This window comes from Vipera ursinii (genome assembly GCF_947247035.1).
Source record: "Vipera ursinii genome assembly, chromosome: 9".
Classification (NCBI taxonomy): domain Eukaryota; kingdom Metazoa; phylum Chordata; class Lepidosauria; order Squamata; family Viperidae; genus Vipera; species Vipera ursinii.
The window spans coordinates 19,584,421-19,603,993 of record NC_139523.1 but is presented as its reverse complement, the minus strand read 5'-3'; the positions used below and the strand labels follow the sequence as shown (position 1 = coordinate 19,603,993).

The following is a 19,573-nucleotide window of genomic DNA, read 5'->3' as shown; positions in this document are numbered from 1 at the left end:
AAAGACAAAACTAGCACAAGATAATGAGGAAAATAAAACAAAGAGAAACCAATCAAAGAGAAAACTAAAGATGCAAAAGAAATAGATCTCATAGATTCTGAAGAGGTGGGCCAGCTGCTTGCAACATCTGTTTTCCTATTTTTCTCTTCCCTCTTCCCATTTAGAAAGGCCACAATGACTTTTTTATTATATTAAAGCAAATAAAGATTGGCCTAGTCCAGGGGTCGGCAACCTCGGCTCTTTTATGATTCGTGGACTTCAACTCCCAGAATTCCTGAGCCAGCTATGCTGGCTCAGGAATTCTGGGAGTTGAAGTCCACGAGTCATAAAAGAGCCGAGGTTGCCGACCCGTGGCCTAGTCAGTGGAATCCTGTCAAAACAGTGTTTCTCAATCTTGACTAGTTTAATCAGGATGGGCTTCAACTCCCAGAATTCCCCAGCCAGCATGGGGAAAAGGAAAAAAAAGAGAGGGGGGAAATATCCAAAAAACATTGCCCATGTTCTTTCCAACAATGCCATGGGGTTAACTTTGCGCTTCCTTCCCTCCCGAAAATATGTTTAAAAAGCCATTTGTCTGAAATGATATAGGGTTTCCTGCCTGAGCAGGGGGGTTGCACTAGATGACCTCCAAGATCCCTTCCAACTTTACTATTATGATTATGCTCAAGAGTATCTTTTTAGAGATAGGACTGGAGAGATACGCATAATAAGGAAGTCAAGCCTAAGCCTGAAGTAAGGCTGTAACATGGGAAATGAAGATGTTTTACTCTCTTATTAGTTGTGACTGCTGAAAAAAAAAGCCTCTAAGGCAGCAAAGCTGGCTAGGGAATTCTGGGAGTTGAAGTCCACAGATCCTCAAGCAGCCAAGGTTGAGAAGCACTGCTCTAAGGGAAGGGAATCAAAGACGTAGTACCAAAGCTAACTGTTGTATAATTATTCTATCTGCCAGGACCGTGATTTTTAGGAAGGAATTTTTAAATTTTAGGGGAGTCCTCTATGTGCGTGGGGATGGGTGGATGGGTGTAGCAGTTAGGATGGTGGCCATACATGTTTGAACACAGCCACAGTCGAAGCCTCTTCCTTTTAAAAAAATCTGTGTTGCAACATTGCTTGGTTATGGCTACTGTTTTAACTGACCTCCCTCCCCACAGGTTCTTGTGAAATTATACTACAGACTCCTCTGTATATTATACTACCTACCTTCCTCTATTCTCTATTTCTCTATTCTCAAGAAAGGAAAAAGAAGGAAGGAAGGGAAGAGAGAGAGAGAGAGAGAGAGAGAGAGAGAGAGAGAGAGAGAGAGAGAGAGAGAAAGAGAAAGAGAAAGAAAGAAAGAAAGAAAGAAAGAAAGAAAGAAAGAAAGAAAGAAAGAAAGAAAGAAAGAAAGAAAGAAAGAAAGAAACCATCCTTACTTTCTTGGACCTTCTGGATCCAGAAAGCTTAATCCTTAATCCAGCGCTTTCTGCTGAATTGATAGATTCACACAACACCCTTAACTAAGCCCAATTAAAGATGAGTAGTTCATTTTGTTTATTCCTGCATCGGTTAGGCACCACAAACCCACACGAATGCCTCTCTCGTGCACGGATTTCAGCTGATTTCCTTAGAGGAGAGCAATGTTATTTATTTGTATCCCGCCTTTATTATTTTTACAAATACTCAGGGCAGTAAACATATTCCACACAACTTCCTCCTCCTATTTTCCTGGCAACAACAGCCCTGTGAGGTGAGTTGGGTTGAGAGAGAGGGAACCTTCGGTCTAAATCTGGCAGGGCTTTCCCAACAGAGCAACTGGTTTATTTACTATAGAGGGCACAAAAGAGAAAGGGAAATGAAAGAGTTTTCTTTGACTTGGTTGAAAATGTAATTGTCCATCCCAACGTAGCAAACGTGCAGAGGGGTTTAATTATAATTCTCATCATCCCAACTTTACAAGGAGGTTGTGGAAGGCTGAAGTCCAGCATTTTGCACGTCAAATCGGTTAAATTGGAATGAAAGGTTTTTGCTTAAAAAGAAAACAACCTTGGCTACAAACTTTCTCCATTTGATACTCACCAGATGTTGGTGGAAGGTGTGTGTGTGTGTGTGTGTGTGTGTGTGTGTGTGTGTTTGTGTGTGTTTGTCTGGGGGGGAAGATTGTAATATCCAGGATATTATTGTAATATCTGGCAGTAGGAGCAACAATTTTGCTCTCTAGGAAATCTGGGAGTTGTAGTCCCAAAGATCTGGAGGGCATAAATCTGTTTGGGCATTTTTGAATGGCCAGAATTAACCATGATAAAGATCTGCGCACTTTAAAGAATTGTGTCCTTAACACATACTTTTTCATTCCATTTTATTTAAGCATTCTTCAACTACATTTCACACTATTAAACCAAGTTGGAGAATCAGAAGAAACAATTCATACCAAATTCCATAAAAACTAGCAGTAATGTCCTCTTATCCCCACCTTTGGTTAAAAAAAACCCTCCTCACATATCCATATAACAGTGTTAGAAGAGAACAGAAGCTATATGAGACATCTCTCTTTCAATATTAGGGAACATAATAATAAAATGGTGCAATCAAACTATTAGGCTTTCATAACTAAGTAAAGCAGAGTAAGTGAGCTGTAACATGGCTGGCTAGGATGTTGCAGTTTATGGGAGAAAAAAGCTACATCACAGGCAGCTAAATATATCATTTAAACTGTAGGAAAGAGGAAATGCAATGAATCAATGAAAAGAGATCCATGTTTGTTAATGATTCATCAGCAAGAGGGTTTTTGCAAAGCAAGCAAAGAAAAATCAAATTCTAACCGCTGTTCCCATTGGAGAGATTCAGAACTAAGAGGACACTGATCTATACTAATTCATTGTTCACCTGCAGGAATAACCAAGAATAACAAATTTCTGATATCTAGAACTTTGATGTATTAATCCTATAATAAGAAATGTTATTTGAGCTGGTATGGGGTCAGCTCAAATAACACTGGATCTGAACCAGCTCCCATTGGACTCAATCGGGGGGGGGGCTAATGGAATAAAATGAGAATGCATATCTGAATCTGGGATCCATACTTGAGGTTAGAAGCAGGTGTGTGTGTGTGTGTGTGTGTGTGTGTGTGTGTGTGTGTGTGTGTGTTTATCCAGATGCTGCTGTATGTGTAAATAGGAGAGAGAGAGAGAGAGAGAGAGAGAGAGAGAGAGAGAGAGAGAGAGAGAGAGAGAGAGAGAGAGAGAAATAGATATAGTTAGTGAGATAGAATGATAGAGAGAGAGAGACAGAGAGGGAGAGAGACAAAGACAGAGAGAGACAGAGACACACACATACATATACACAGAAACACCCACAAACACACACACACACAACAGCACCCGGATGAATCAACCAGATTCAATTCACTCTAGCTTTGGACTGAGACAAAGAAGGCAGTTGGGATGTGTAGAGAAGATATATTTTTTACCCTTATAAAATAATTATGTAATATTTTGTGTTGTTTTAGTTTTAAGATGATTATGAAAAGTTAATTGGGAAGATTTGTAGCAGTGTTTATTGATATTCTGTAGGCTATGATTTGTTATTTGGATGAAAAATTTTAAGCTTTTAGTTGGATAGAAGAATAGTTTTATAAAATTGATATAAATTGTTTTCTTTGTGATTGAAGCTAACTTGTAATATTTTTATGGGTAATATTGGAATAGGTAACAGAATATAAGAATATAAGAATGATGTGATTATATAAAAAATTTTAAGTTTGGAAAGTAATCTATGGTATTTTAAGTTGTATAACACATTAGGATAATGTAAATTTAAAGCTTAGTTGGAATGAGGAATAGTTTTAGACAATTGATATAAATTGGTTTATTTGGGATTGTTTTTATTGGGTATCAGACTGGAAGGTATTATTTTGTATTTGAATAATCATTGATATGATATATATATATGTATGTTTGGAATTTACCTATATGAGTTAAAGTTTGATAGTTTGAATAGTTTAGGATTGTTTGTGTAAGTTAGATCATGATTGTTTGTATTTTTATACCTTGTGTTTTGGTATTAGATTGGAAAGTATTATTTTGTATTTGTATAATTATTGATATGATATATATATATATATGTTTGGAGTTTTTTTATATGAGTTAAAGTTCGGTAGTTTAAATAGTTTAGGATTGTTTGCGTAAGTTAGATTATGATTGTTTGTATTTTTATACCCTGTATTTTGCTCTGGGAAGTGGGGGGGGAGGGGAAAGGGAGGGAGGGGTTGGGGAGGGTTGGGGAGGGGGAAGAGGGTGGGAGGGGAGGGCGTCGGGAGGGTTTTTTTTCTTTTTTTGGTTTGTTAAAGATAAAATGTATTGTAAAACTTTTTAATAAAAAAAAGAGATTTGGAAAGAACATCCTGAGCATTGCCTGTGTCTTCTCAAGCCAACAGGTTTTGGAATGGGGGGGCTTTGCAGAGTTCATAACTGGGATTCCACCTCTGCTGAAGATCTGGTTTTGTTGGTTGTGGAGGTCTGCCTGACCTCTTCTATGAAGGCATCCTCAAATGCAGAAAGGAAGGACTTTCTCAGGCTTTCTTTGAAGTCCTGAGCCATAAAGACATATAAGATGGGGTTGAGGCAGCTGTTGATAAAAGCCAAGCACGATGTTATGGGACCAGTGATATCCACTACCAACCCCAAGTCTGTACGTGATGAATATTCCAGGCGAATGAAAGAAAAAACATGAAAAGGGAACCAGCATACAAAAAAGGCCACAACCAAAGCTGTGATGACCTTATAGGGCTTGCTTGACTGAAACAACTGACCTCTTCTCAGTTTCAAGATGATTGACCCGTAGCAGAGAAGAATAACTGTGAAGGGAATGACAAAGGCAAAGACAAAGTTGCTGAGGGTCAAACTGTGACTCCTGGCCATTTGCATATCTTTGGTGTTACCATAATCATTATGGCAGCCGATAACTTTATTATCCGCATTTTTTACAGTTGTCCCGAAATAGATATGGGGAGAAGAAAACACAAAGGCCAGGATCCACACACCCAAGGCCACAAAAGAAGCCAGCCGTGGTGTTCGGTGATTCTGAGCCCAGACCGGATGCCTGACGAAAATGCAGCGGTCGATGCTGATGACCATAAGGAGAAAAACATTGGTATAGAGGTTGAGGAAGACAAGGGTTCTCTTCATCTTGCACAAGAACTGGTTGATGTACCACTTGAAGTCCACAGCAGCATGGACAAAAATCAGGGAAAAGATGAAGATGAAGTCAGCAATGGCCAAGTTGAGGAACCAGACCGTGTTGACCGTCTTCTTCATACGAAAGCCGGTGATGAAGATGACCAGCCCGTTGCCAAGGACGCCCAGAACAAATGCAAAGCAGTAGATCACCAGAGAAGCAATCTGCATCCTTTTCTGCAATGTAGCTGTCCTATCAAAGCCTGCAAGGAAATCCTCAAGATCAAAGTCTTCAGTTATGTTGCTCATTTCCTCTGACCAAGCTAGTCCTTCTCCCTTAGAAGCAAAAACATGAAATATAAGAGTTGGAGCAGGTAACCTTCTAACTGTAGCCCAGCTTAATAGTTTGGAGATCAAAAGGTCCCAAACTTGGAAAAGGGATACTTCCTTCCTTAGTTCAAGAGAGAATCAGGTGTTTTTGGTTCAAATGTAAGGACTTCCTGGGTGGACCCGATCGGAGCTCAGTGGAGCTGAGGACTGCCCCCGACCTCCGTTCATTCTGCCGGGACCTGAAGACCTGGCTCTTCGAGCTCTCTGGCCCAGGCTGAGAATTTTAATTTTAATCTTAATTTTAACTGGGGTTTTATTTATTCAGGGACGGATATAATTTTTTTTAAAAAATTTGTTTTTAACTTTTGTATTTTTGTTTTTAATCACCCTGTAAACCGCCCTGAGTACTTCGGGAAAGGGCAGTATATAAATACAATACAATAAAATAAATAAATAAATAAATAAATAAATAAATAAATAAATAAATAAATATTTCTAATATGCAGAAATATTTTTCTCACTTACACAAGGGCTCCAATTTTTACACCGGTTGAAGTTGACTATAAACCAGAATCCTTTCTGGCTTAAAAATGTGGTTTGGAGCTTATTTACTTCAGCTGAAGAAAGAATTCCTGTTTACGAGTTTTTTATTTTATTTTAAAAAAAAAACTAAAACAAAGGCAGGAAAAGGAGATCTGGGCAGCTCAAACCGAGGCTATAAAGGGAGGAAATGAAAATTGGAGGATGAACTGAGCTTTAGAGAAGCTGGAGAGAAAATCCAGAAATCTAACCAAAAGGGGGGGAAAAAGATTGGTGGTGAAATAGAAAGCATTAAAATGCATTAAAGACCAGTTTGAACTTCTCTTCTTTAGTGTTTGAACAGTGATAAGCAGCTAAATCTCAAGAAATCTCTCACAATGCAAGTGCTGAATATACAGTAGGGAGTCAGGTCAGATCTTAGCTAAACTCCACGCTGGGATACAGCGAAGACTTGCAGGGAAAAAAAAGGAAAGGAAAGAAAAAGAAAAGACACAGACTAACAATGATGAATCGGGGTTTGTTCCTGCATTTGAATTTTTTACTCGGCCTCTCTGCTCTGTCTCTGAATGATGCTGGATTCCTTTCTGCATCTCGGAATCTTTGCCTTCAAGTGGTAGAATTTCCTGGTGTCTTTCTAGAAGAAACCACACAGGAATTTCCCAACTGAGTTGGCTAAATCTTCATCAGGAAATAGTCTGTGGATAAGCAAGGAGAATCGCACTTACCTTAGAACAATCTGACGACCGTTCGGTGTGTTTCCTCCGACTCCTGTTGTAGTATATGGCGGGATTCTGCTTGGAAGGGGATGAAGTAGGATCAAGAACCCTGAATGCGTCACCAGAGAGGAACCAGTAGAGATTTTGGGAAGTGCAGCCTTAAAGTTTCTTCACTTTAACCTCAGCTTGAATCTGTGCTCCCCACCCTTCAGGGGTTTACCTGTCAATCTCAAGATTCCGCTGATGGCCACTTCCCCATCTTAACATTTCCAGGGATGGAGACAGTACACTTTAAAACCATCTACCGCATTTGCAGTGCTTTTTTTGTAAAAGAAAACGGTGCCGGAACTCACACATGTCATACAACCCGCCTTGCCTACCCTACAAGGTTCCATCCAGAAAAAGGTGCCGGAACTCCGTTCTGAGCGTTCTATGAGAAAAAAAGCCCTGCGCATTTGACTCATCTTGCACTAGTTAAAAAGCAAAGGCACGATGCGAAACGAAAGAACGGAACACGTTTTCCATCTTGTCCTCTTGAAGGCACAAGCAAAATGATGACAAAAAGGCTGAGGAGGAGTTTCACTTTGTTTTAAAAACTTGCATAAGACTTTTAATCTCTGCCTAAAGCAGGAGAAGACGGCGTCAGGCTACTAACCTGATGCCTTAACCACTACATCAAATTGGCTATTTCTCAGCAGAGAAATAGTCGGATGCTTGACAACTGATTTGTATTTATGACGGTTGCAGTGTCCTGGGGTCATGTGATCCCCTTTTGCGACCTTCTGCGAGTCACATCAGGATGGCTCCTTTAAGTAATGAGCAAGTAAGGAGTCAGACCGAAGGAAGGTTGTAAAGTGGGAAGAGAAGAAGTTTGATTCTCTCCTAACCAGTTGAGATTCCTGAAAAAAGCCACTAAGAGAAAGGAATGAAAGAAGTCCTGCCAAAGCTAATTTTGAATTGAACCCTCAAAAAAAAAAACCTTTTAACAGGTTTTCTCCTACCTGGATAATTTCTCTCCTCTGCCGGTAAAGTGGTTTTGCAGGGAGTCCCTTGTATCTCTGTGTGAGCAAAAATCACGACAGTGGCCCCAAATGTTTGAACACAACCACAGGTAAAGCCACAAGTGTTTGAACACAGCTACAGTTGAAGCCTCTTCCTTTTTTAAAAAAACAAAAAAAAACTGTTTTGCAATATTGTTTGTTTATGCCTATTATTTAGAATAGTATTAACCTCCCTTCCTCCCCACAGGTTCTTGTGAAGTCGTACTACAGCTTCCTGATGCTTTTCTCTATTGCTCTATTCTCAAGAAAGAAAGGGAAAAAGAAGGAAGGAAGGAAGGAAGGAAGGAAGGAAGGAAGGAAGGAAGGAAGGAAGGAAGGAAGGAAGGAAGGAAGGAAGGAAGGGAACCATCCCTTCTTCGTTGAATCTTCTGGATCCAGAATCCTTAATCCAGTGCTTTCAATACACAAAACCTTTAACTAAGCCCATTAAAATATGAGTAGTTTGTTTTGTTGCATGGATTGAAGCACCACAAACCCACACCAATGCCTTTGTCATGCACTGATTTCAGCTGATTTCCTTAGAGGAGAGCAATGCTATTTATTTTTATCCCGCTTTGATTATTTTCACCACTAACTCAAAGTGGTGACCATATCTAACATACCTTCCTCCCTTGTTTTCCTTGTAACCATAACCCTGTCAGGTGAGTTGGGCTGAGAAAGAAGGAGATTTCAGTCTAAATCTGGCAGGGCTTTCTCAACAGAGAGACATGTTTTATAGAGAGGGCAAAAAAGAGAAAAATGGAAATGAAATAGAAAAGAGTTTTATTTGTCTTGGTTGAATGCATAATTGTCTTCCACAATTGGGCAACTCTTTGGGCATTTGCGAGAGACCAGCATAAAAATCTATGAAGTTTAAATAATTGTCCTTACACGCAATTCTTCATTCCACCTTATTTAAGTGTTCTTCAACTACATTTCATGCTATTTAACCAGGTTAGAGAATCAACTGGGAACAATTCATACCAACATCCAATAATAAACAAATGTCCCATCATCTCCACTCCGGAAAAAAACCACACATATTAAAACACAGCAGCCATTGCAGTTCCATAAAATATAATGTAAGAGTGGTTCAGAAGAGGTATTATTAAGATGAGACATATCTCTGTTTCAATATGAGAGAAAATAATAATAAAATAGAATCAGAAGGAACAAGTCATACCAAATTCCATTAAAACTAGCACACTCTGGGTAAAAACCTCACATATCAAAAACACAACAACCATTGCGTTCCATAAAACAATGTTAGAGGAGAACAGAAGCTATATTATCTAGATGAGACACATCTCTTTCTATATGAGGGGAAGTAATAATATGATGTAATCAAACTATCATGCTTTCATAACTGAGGAAAGCAGAGCACCCCCCTGGGGGTGTGAGATGATATTCCGGGGGGTGTGTGTGCAAAAACTGGGTTTTCAAAATTAGTTTAGTTAGTTTAGTTTAGTTTTATTAAATTTTTATACCGCCCTTCTCCCTAGGGACTCAGGGCGGTGAACAGGGCAAATGATAAAAGTACAAAACTACAAAAGTTAAAATAGAATTAAATTAATGCCCAAGATAAAACAATAAAATATACAAATATTTAAAAACCCAAATTAACTCCCCATCAGGCCAGGCCAGCTTGTTCAAACAGGTGGGTCTTTAACCCGCGCCGGAAGGAGCGGAGATCCGGTGCCATCCGGAGCTCCACCGGCAGTTGATTCCATAAGGCCGGGGTGCCCACAGAGAAGGCCCTCCCCCTGGGGGCCACCAGCCGGCATTCTCTGACTGGAGGCACCCTGAGGAGGCCCTCTCTGTGGGAACGCACAGGGCGGAGGGGGGTTGACGCCGGCAGCAGGTGGTCCCCGAGGTATTCCGGACCCATGCCATGAAGGGACTTAAAAACCATCACTAAGACCTTGAACCTCACCCGGAAGACAACTGGTAACCAATGTAGCTCGCGGAGCAAAGGTGTAACATGGGAGTACCGGGAAACTCCCAAGACAACTCTCGCGGCCGCATTCTGTACCAGTTGGAGCCTCCGAGTGGTCTTCAAGGGAAGCCCCATGTAGAGAGCATTACAGTAGTCAAGGCGAGAGGTCACGAGCGCATGAGTGACCGTACACAGGGCATTCTGGTCCAGATAGGGCCGCAACTGGCGCACCAGGCGAACCTGGGCGAAAGCCCCCCTAGTCACAGCTGCTACATGATCTTCCAAGGTAAGTCGTGAATCTAGGAGGACTCCCAAGTTGCGAGCCCTATCCACGGGGGGTAACAGCTCACCCCCCATAGAAAGGGATGGAACAATTTGAATGTCCCGGGATGCCGGAATGTACAGCCACTATAATTATAATTATAGTCTAATTATATAATTATAGTCTAATTATAATTCGTTGACATTATTTCAAACTTTTGTAAGGGGTGCGAGAACATATCAGAATCGTTCTAAGGGTGCAGGATATAGAAAATGTTAGGAACCACTGATTTAAACTGTAGGTAAGAGGAAATGCAATGAATCAATGAAAAGAGATCCATGTTTGTTAATGGTTCATCAGCAAGAGGGTTTTTGAAAAGCAAACAAAGGAAAAATCAAATTGTAACCGCTGTTCCCATTGGAGAGATTTAGAACTAAGAGGACACTGATCTATTCTAACTCATTGTTCACCTGCAGGAATAACCAAGAATATCAAATTTCTGACATCTAGAACTTTGATGTATTAATCTTATAATAAGAAATGTTATTTGAGCTGGTACTGGATCTGAACCGGCTGCCATTGGACTCAATTATGGGTGGTTACAGGAATAAAATGTAAGTGCCTATCTGAATCTGGGATTCATACCTGCAGTTAGGAGTATCTATATCTATCTCCATCTCCATCTCCATCTCCATCTCCATCTCCATATCCATATCTATATCTATATCTATATCTATATCCAATGCTTTTTTTGTAAAAGAAAAAGGTGCCGGAACTCACACATATCATACAACCCTCCTTGCCCTCCCTACAAAGTTCCATCCAAAAAAGGTGCCAGAACTCCATTCTGAGCGTTCTATGAGAAAAAAAGCCCTGTCTATATATCTATATCTATATCTATATCTATATCTATATCTATATCTATATCTATATCTATATCTATATCTATATCTATATCTAATCTATATCTAATCTATATCTATATCTACATATCTATCTATCTATCTATCTATCTATCTATCTATCTATCTATCTATCTATCTATCTATCTATCTATCTATCTATCCAGGGCTTTTTTTGGTCATAGAATGCTCAGAAGGGAGTTCCGGCACCTTTTTTGGATGGAACCTTGTAGAGTAGGCAAGGCGGGTTGTATGAGATGTGTGAGTTCCTGCACCTTTTTCTTTTACAAAAAAGCACTGTATATATCTATCTATATCTATATCTATATCTATATCTATATCTATATCTATATCTATATCTATATCTATATCTATATCTATATCTATATATCTACATATCTATATATCTATGGCTCAGGAATTCTGGGAGTTGAAGTCCATGGGTCATAAAAGAGCCAAGGTTGCCTACCCCTGTAAATCTAGAAGATGGTGTGCTAGTGTCTTTTTTGTGCCTTCGAGTTTCTTGGCAACTTTTCGGAAGTGGCTGGCCTTTGCCCCCTTCCTAGAGCTGAGAGAGAGGATGACCTCAAAGTTACCCTGCAGGTTTTATGCCTAAAACAGGACTAGAACTCACAGTCTCCCGTTTACTAGCCTGATGCCTTAACTAACCTCTACAGCAAAGTTGTTAAGATGTCTGCTTCCCAGCAGAGAGATATGGCTGATGCACTGCCTAAGAGGCATTTTGCAGGGCTGGGAAATAATGCTGTCTGAATGGAAGAATCCGAAGTTTAGGAATCAGAAGAAAATGTGAGCCTCTGATTGAATAGAAGCAAAACAAATGAGGAAGCAAAAAGCAAATGAAGGGGTAACAAAATAAAGAAGACAGTGACAAATGGAAAGTAATGGGGCTGCCAGAAGCAAAACAAACCACCCAATAAATGAGACATGAGAGTTGTCAAGTGTACTTACCGTTTCCAGGATATTTTAACTGAAATCTCTCTTTTTCACGGGGATATCGTGCAGTATTTATGTATTTATTTATCTTCAACATATTTATATTCTGCCTTTCAAGCAGTGCATCTTCTGGAGGCACAGAATTAAATATACATTTGGCTATAACTTAACGGAAAAAACACACACAGAGAGAATAATAAAAATACAGTCAGAAAAGACACAATACAAAAGTGACTGCAGGTGGCATGCGACAAAGCTAAAAACAATATATAAAGGTATACAGGTAAAGGTTCCCCCGCACATGCATGCTAGTCGTTTCCGACTCTAGGGGCCGGTGCTCATCTCCCTTTCAAAGCCGAAGAGCCAGCGCTTGTCCGAGGACGTCTCCGTGGTCATGTGGCCGGCATGACTAGACACCAAAGGCGCACGGAACGCTGTTACCTTCCCACCGTAGTGGTCCCTATTTTTCTACTTGCATTTTTACGTGCTTTCGAACTGCTAGGTTGGCAGAAGCTGGGACGAGTAACAGGCGCTCACTCTGTTACGCGGCACTCGGGATTCGACCCGCCAAACTGCCGACCTTCTGATCGACAAGCTCAGCGTCCTAACCCATATAAACTTTAAAATGATAAAAGGCACAAAGCTAAAAATTAAAATATACTTTAATATTTTCATTCAAACATATTGGAAGTAGAGCAGGTGCACAATATTTTTAAAACCACACGGGAAAAATATTGCGTAAACCCGCTGAAATTAGAGAGCCTCCCAGAGGTGGGCAGCAGAGAACTAGGATGAATTGCTTTCAAACGGTAGCTTACCTTTGCGTGGTCATTAAAGGATTCACTCTTGTTGTGAAGCATCTTTCTTGTTAGTGGCACATCAGATCTTTTAGAGGATGCAGGAAAAGGACGGGAAATGGAAGAAACTTCAAAATGCATTTAGGGATGGCACTAAGTGGACAAGATGGAAAAAACAAACAAACACCCTACTTTTCTTCAGATTCAACAGCCTGCATTTGAATCTAGATGCTCTCCACTTTCAGAAACATCCCCATTCAAGCGAGAATTAGGCAGGTTGATCATATCGCTCAGTGCAGAAGCTTTTGGACGTTTAATGAAGAGAAAAACCAGGGGTGACATGATAGCAGCATTGCAATATCTCAGGGGATGCCCCAAAGAAGAGGGAGTCAAGCTATTCTCCAAAGGACCTGAAGGCAGGACAAGAAGCAACGGATGGAAACTAGTCAAGGAGAGAAGCAACCTAGAACTAAGGAGAAACTTCCTGACAGTTAGAACAATTAACCAGTGTAACAACCACAACTTCTGAAGGCAGGTTGTTCCACTGGTTAATTGTTCTAACTGTCAGGAAGTTTCTCCTTAGTTCTAGGTTGCTTCTCTCCTTGATTAGTTTCCATCCATTGTTTCTTGTAGACCCGACACCTGCAGCGACACCGCAACAGGCTGCAAGGCCCAACGGGGAAACCAACAACAGAGCTGACATTCCAACGGGGAGATATCCTGCTAGGGCTCACAAGCCACCCACTTACTTAAAAGATTACGTTAGATAATAATAACTCTTATCTGGGGGGGGAAGGGGTGTTGTATAGGTAGATTAGCAGGGGAGTGGTTTCCCACCGGCGGGAAATCCACAACCCTGGGTTGGGTGTTGTTTCCTGTGGCGGGAGATTCCCGGCCTGGGGTTGGCTAGCGTCCAGCGGCTGCTGGACATATATTGAGCCACCCGGACGGGGATCCCCAGTTGACTCCACGTGTATCAATAAAACAACTGCTGTAATACCTCGCTGTGTGTGCGTCGTCGATCCGAACACAACAGTTTTAAAGAAGAGATTGGATAATTATTTGTCTGAAATGGTATAGGTTTTCCTGCTTGACTAGCGGAATTGGACTAGAAGACCTCCGAGGTCTCTTCCAACTTTCCAAATAGAAAGCTGCAGAAAGATTTGGTCTGTAGGAAAGAATTCCTGGTTTCGTCATTTTTGTCCAAAGAAGAAGCAATGAATGCAGCTAGTCATAGCGGACTATTCCTTTTATTCGACTAGTTGGTGCTGTTCAGACTGCCTGTTTTAGAAACACTAAAATCATAAGATGCTGCAGAAGGAGTCTTCCATCTTTCTGTTCCTCTGAAACAACAACAAAAAATCTACTTTTTAATGATTTCTCTCCTTCTGCATTTTTCCTAGAGAGCATCTTTTTCAGATTATCTATCTCTGTTGTAGATCAAAACAGCATGTGCAGCTTTGGCAGGCTGCAAAAGAGAATTGCATGCTCTAATTACAAACAAACACATTATACCGGCATGAATTTCTATTTAACTTTAGGCTTCCAGAGCCTTATCAGGTTTGCAAAACATAATTTACACTCTGATTGAGTTTAGATACCTCTAGGCTGAAGAATTATTTTTTTTTACCAAGGCCTCTTAGCTGAATGGAGTGTGGAACGCAAATATCCCCAATTCTGATTAGCCCTTCTATAAATCTCTACCATGCCACCTTCCACTAGTATATTACATTTACCCCAAAAAGGGCATTTATTTTATTTTATTTATTTATTTATTTATTTATTTATTTATTTATTTATTTATTTATTTATTTATTTATTTATTTATTTATTATGGATTTATATACCACCCTTTCCCAAAGGACTCAGGGCAGTTTACAGGGTACTTAAAACAGTGATACAAAAATTAAAAGCAATTAAAAACAATTAAATTTAATCCCTGAGAATAAAACCCAATTAAAAGCTAAAAACTCTCAGCCTGGGCCTGGGAGCTCGAAGAGCCAGGTCTTCAGGTCCCGGCTAAATGAACGAAGGTCGGGGGCAGTCCTAAGTTCCACGGGCAGCTGGTTCCAGAGGGCAGGCGCACCCACCGAGAAGGCCCTCCCCTTGCTTATGATAGCTAAAGATCCCAAACTTGAATGAACATACGGTAACATATATATAAAGCTTGGTTTTTTTTTAAATTCACTTCATTGCTACTATTCAGGGTAGACTTTTTGCGTCTGCATTTTATTATTTTAATAATTTGAACAATAAAGGGTAAAAAAACATGGGGAGGTCTTGCCATATTACAGGTAGTCCTCGACATACAACAGTTCGTTTAGGGACTGTTCAAAGTTACAGCGGCACTGAAAAACGTGACCTATGACCGTTTCTCATAGTTACCGCCTTTGCAGCATCCCCACGATCATGTGATCAAAATTTAGGCGCTTGGCAACTAGTTCCTATTTATGACGGTCGCAGTGTCCCGGGGTCACGTGGTTTCCCCTTTTCCGACCTTCTCCGAAGCAAAGTCAACAGGGGAAGCCAGATTTACTTAACAATCAGGTTGTTCACTCGTCAGCTGCAGTGATTCACTTAGCCGCTGTGGCAAGAAAAGTCATAAAATGGGGCAAAACTCACATAACAAGTGTCTCGCTTAGCAACAGAAATTTTGGGCTCAATTGTGGTCGTATGTTGAGGACTATCTGTAATACCTAGGGCAGTGATGGCGAACCTTTTAGAGACCGAGTACCCAAACTGCAACCCAAAACCCACTTATGTATCTTTGGGTGCCAGGTGGGTGTGGCCCTTTGGGTGGGTGTGGCCCATTGGGTGGGCGTGGCTGCGGTGGTAACGGCAGACTGGGTGGGACTAAAAAGTTCAACCAACTTTGTGAGATCTTTTTTTTCCCCGTGAGAAGTTGAAATTGATTGATTGATTGAACCTTTTTTTTTTCACACGGTGGCAGAAGCCTAAAGCGAAAAGGTTTCATAAAACCCAGCTGAAGGCCTAGGACTGGGGCAACAGCGCACATGCCCACAGAGAGGGCTCTTGCCTGCCACCTGTGGCACGCATGCCATAGGTTTGCCACCATGGACCTAGGGCTTTAATCTTTCACCTAGATACATATGTGAATTCAGAAGAGGTACTCTCCCCACCACCCTCAAAAAATAAAAAATCCACAAATAAAACATAGAACTAAATGATTCTTCTTGTAGCTTTTTTTTTTGCTTCCCAAAAGCAATCAATTGCAGTCCGAAGGTCATCCAGTACTCTCAAAATTATTTAATAGCCCGATTTGCTTGAGGTCTGCTTACATTCATTACGCTAATCATTCCTGGCTTCTGATATCAAATTCCAGCCAAGAAAGCAGGCCAGGGAAGGAGCCGAGCTTACAGCTCACAGCTCTTCGCCTTTTGAAGTGTTTCTCTTTGCTGTTGCTTGTAGAAAGCAACAAGGACATGAATAAATTGGGTTTGATGGGCTTTAATCAAGATATTACCTCCTCCAACCCACCCTCCAACCTAGACGTTGCTATTGGCACTAGATTTATTTATTTTTACCCTTCTTTGAGCACTGCTCTGAGCTCCATCGGGGAGAAAAGCAGTCTACAAAATTGATTAGTATCATTAGCAGGGGGTTAGGGTTAGAAGACCACCGTGGTCCCTTCCAACTCTGTTATGCTGTATTCAACGAACACTGGCGCATGTTGAAAGGACTACTGGTTACGGATGCACGACCTCTGCGCAAATGGTTTCTCTGACAGGAAAGAGGCTTTAGCATTTCAAACAGCTTCGGATGGTGGTTTACAAAGCAGAGGTCACCACCACAGGTGCAGCTAAAATCCAGTTCCAAATTCTGAATAACAGACAACAGGAACCCCTCACTTTACAATTATTCATCTAGCAACTATTTGAAGTGATAACAGCACTGAAGAAAGTTACTGGTCCTCGCACTTATGCCCATCACAGAATCTGCACCACAACCGTGGTGGCGCAGTAGTTAGAATGTGAAATGGAATGGAATAGAATAGAACACAACAAAACAGAACAGAACAGAATAGAATAGAATAGAATAGAATAGAATAGAATAGAATAGAATAGAATAGAATAGAATAGAATAGAATAGAATAGAATAGAATAGAATAGAATAGAATAGAATAGAACTTTGTCACTTCAAATGTACACTAATCAGCATACATAAAATGAAATTTTGTTGCATTCATCTCTCTCTCTCTCTCTCTCTCTCTCTCTCTCTCTCGTGGCTGGCTGAGGAATTCTGGGAGTTGTAGTCCACAAGTTTTAAAGTTGCCAAGTTTGGAGACCCCTGGTCTACCCCAAAGGCTCAGAGTGGTCATGTATCCTTCGACAACAGAAAGCGTGATTTGAAAGCAGTTACAAAGACCCGTAATAAGCTTGGCAGAAAGTAGAGAAGGGGTGTGATTGGCCTCAGGATTACCTGTCGGGTTTGAAAAGGACCAATTGGGGGAGAGCTGAACCTCAGAACAAGGAGGAACCTGGACCTCCAGATCCAGCTGAGGAAAACTCTGAGAGGAAACCTTAGATCAGAGAGCTAACACCGGCCAAGGCTGACTATTCTGATCTGAAGAAGTCCAGTGGCCGGTGAAAAGTGACTTCCTATGGTCCTAGGTGGAACAGCCTTGCTTTCAATAGGACCACATCGTGATAACCTGGCATATGTTTTCTGGAGATATACCTTTTATTTTATTTTTTACTTTAAATGCTCACATTCTCTCTGTAGAGGTTTCTTTGTCCGGTAGGATTGTCAGCAGATGCTGGTTACACCTCTGTGGCTATTAGAAACCTCCCCAAGTGCAGAAATTGGGGAAAAACTGGCCCAGGGCTACAAAAACAAAATATGCAGAGGAAACCGCTGAGTCTATCTGTTGATCTCCTACTCAATATTAATTTTAAACAGGGCTTTGCTTAGTCTACCCCAGAGACAGAAAGGCTGAATCTGCAGAATTTTGCCAATGGTGTAGAACTCTTAACAGCAATGGGTATCCTTTGTATCAACACATACACACACACACACGCACACACACACCCCTCCTCCTCTTTTGCAGACGAAAGCGAATAATGCAGCTGTCAGAAAGGAGAGAATCTTTTTCTTCTGCTGTTAATCCCTTCTCCCATCCTATTGGGATGGAGCATTTCTGCCTAGGAAAGGGAAATGGCAAACAAGCAATTTAATAAGGGAGAGAGGCGGCCTCGGGGGGGGGGGGCCTTCGGTAGGGGAAATGATTATTGGTTTATGGAAGAAAAGGTCAGCTCAGAACTGGGTGCAAAATGAAGCGAACTATGAGAAGACTCTGGGATGATACCCTGAACTCAGGATGGGTCGATCTGAACTCCTTGCTGCTAGATCGCAAGGGGGCTATTTGTGAATGGTTGCCTGCCTCCACTGCCTTTTTTTTCCTTAGTAGCCAAGTGACCACTTGGATAGGTCTCCCCTTTTTTTAATCTTCAAAACAACCCTGCAAGTAGGTTGACCTAAGAGGGAATTTCTACCATTGTTATGGAGTCCTTGAGACATTTTATAAGCTTGGCTGTTGGCTTGCAGACATTTCATTACCTAACTGGGTAACATCATCACAACCACTTGGTTAGTGGAATGTCTACAAGGAAATCACCTAGCTCAGAGACCACCCAGGATGCCGCAGTTCATCCCTGAGCTGCAAATATTCTCTTCTGTTAACCTGGTTATCTTGGCGATTGAGATGAAATCTGTTTTCCCCAGGCCAAATCTCCTAAACTGCACCACTACACAGGGGTGTCCAGGAGAGTCAAAATGATAGCTGCAACTGTATGACCCCCCTACCCTTCTTTTCTACACAACATAACCCATATTAAAAAGAGGCAGGGGCTTCAACCGCACAGCCACCATCTTCACTGTTTTGCACACACAAAACGCACCCAAAACTTTACAGATGTTCCAACCGAGCACCCAACTCTTAGCGGTTCTTCCTCCATCATTTCCAACTCAGGAACCAGCGGTTTTGGGAAGCCGACCTCGTGGATAGAAGGGAGCACAATTTTCAATTTCTAGGTTTGCTTTTAGGAGCTTTTTTTTTTTAAAGTGAAATTAGTTTACTAATCCCACCAGAGGCTTAACACATTTCTTTCGCTGCTTCTTGCATGGTTTACAACCACCCACCCCTGCAAGTTAACACGTTATTGAATTTCAACAGCACTATGGGGGAAGAGGCAAAGGATGAGCACCACGTGCTGCAGAGTGAAAGGTGGTCTCTCTGTGGCTTTAATTGCAGGTGGAGGTGTAGAAACTGGATGCTTTCTGCGTGCACAAGGTGAGCATTAAAACTGAGTTATGGTCCACATTCAGATCGGCTAAGAGGAAACAAGATTTCTCCAAATCCCAGGGAGTGCAAGGCAGTATGTCTCGAATTCAGTCCTGAGTACTCCCACAGCGGTCGTTTGGCTTAAACTAATCTACAGGTAGTCCTCAACTTACGATCCTTCTTCACCAAATGTTACAACAGTGCTGGAAGAAAAGGTTTGTGACTAAGACCTACGTTACGGCTACTGCAGTATCCCACGGTCACGCAAACAAAATTCGGGCGCTTGGCAATCTGCCCACCCTTAGGACCGATCTCAGGGATGCTGTAGTTGCCCCCACCCACCAAACCAGGGATTGTGGTCATTAAGGAAAGCAATCATGAGTTGCAAACTTCACTCCGGTCTCACCTGTAGTCTCTCCTCTGTAAGCTGTAAGGTCAGGGGTCCCCAACCCCCAGTCCGTTGACCAGTACTGGGCCACGGCATGCTAGCAACCGGGCTGCACAAACAAGCAAAGCCCCATCCATGGGATGCAGGCAGCACACAAAACCACACACCCTCCAGTCCATGAAAAAAAACCTTTCTCCACAGAACCGGTCCCTGGTGCCCAAGAGGTTGGGGACCTCTGTTGTAAGTCAAGGACTATC

General features: G+C 41.5%; 1 protein-coding gene across 1 annotated transcript; it reads right to left on the bottom strand.

The window, feature by feature from the left end:
* Positions 1-4,439: 4,439 nt before the first annotated feature.
* Positions 4,440-5,459, bottom strand: LOC310644813 (formyl peptide receptor 2-like; the record flags this gene model as incomplete). The annotated part of the gene is made up of 1 exon (XM_083370121.1): positions 4,440-5,459. One exon carries the CDS (start codon positions 5,457-5,459, stop codon positions 4,440-4,442), a length of 1,020 nt encoding a protein of 339 aa, XP_083226247.1.
* Between the last annotated feature and the right edge of the window lie 14,114 nt (positions 5,460-19,573).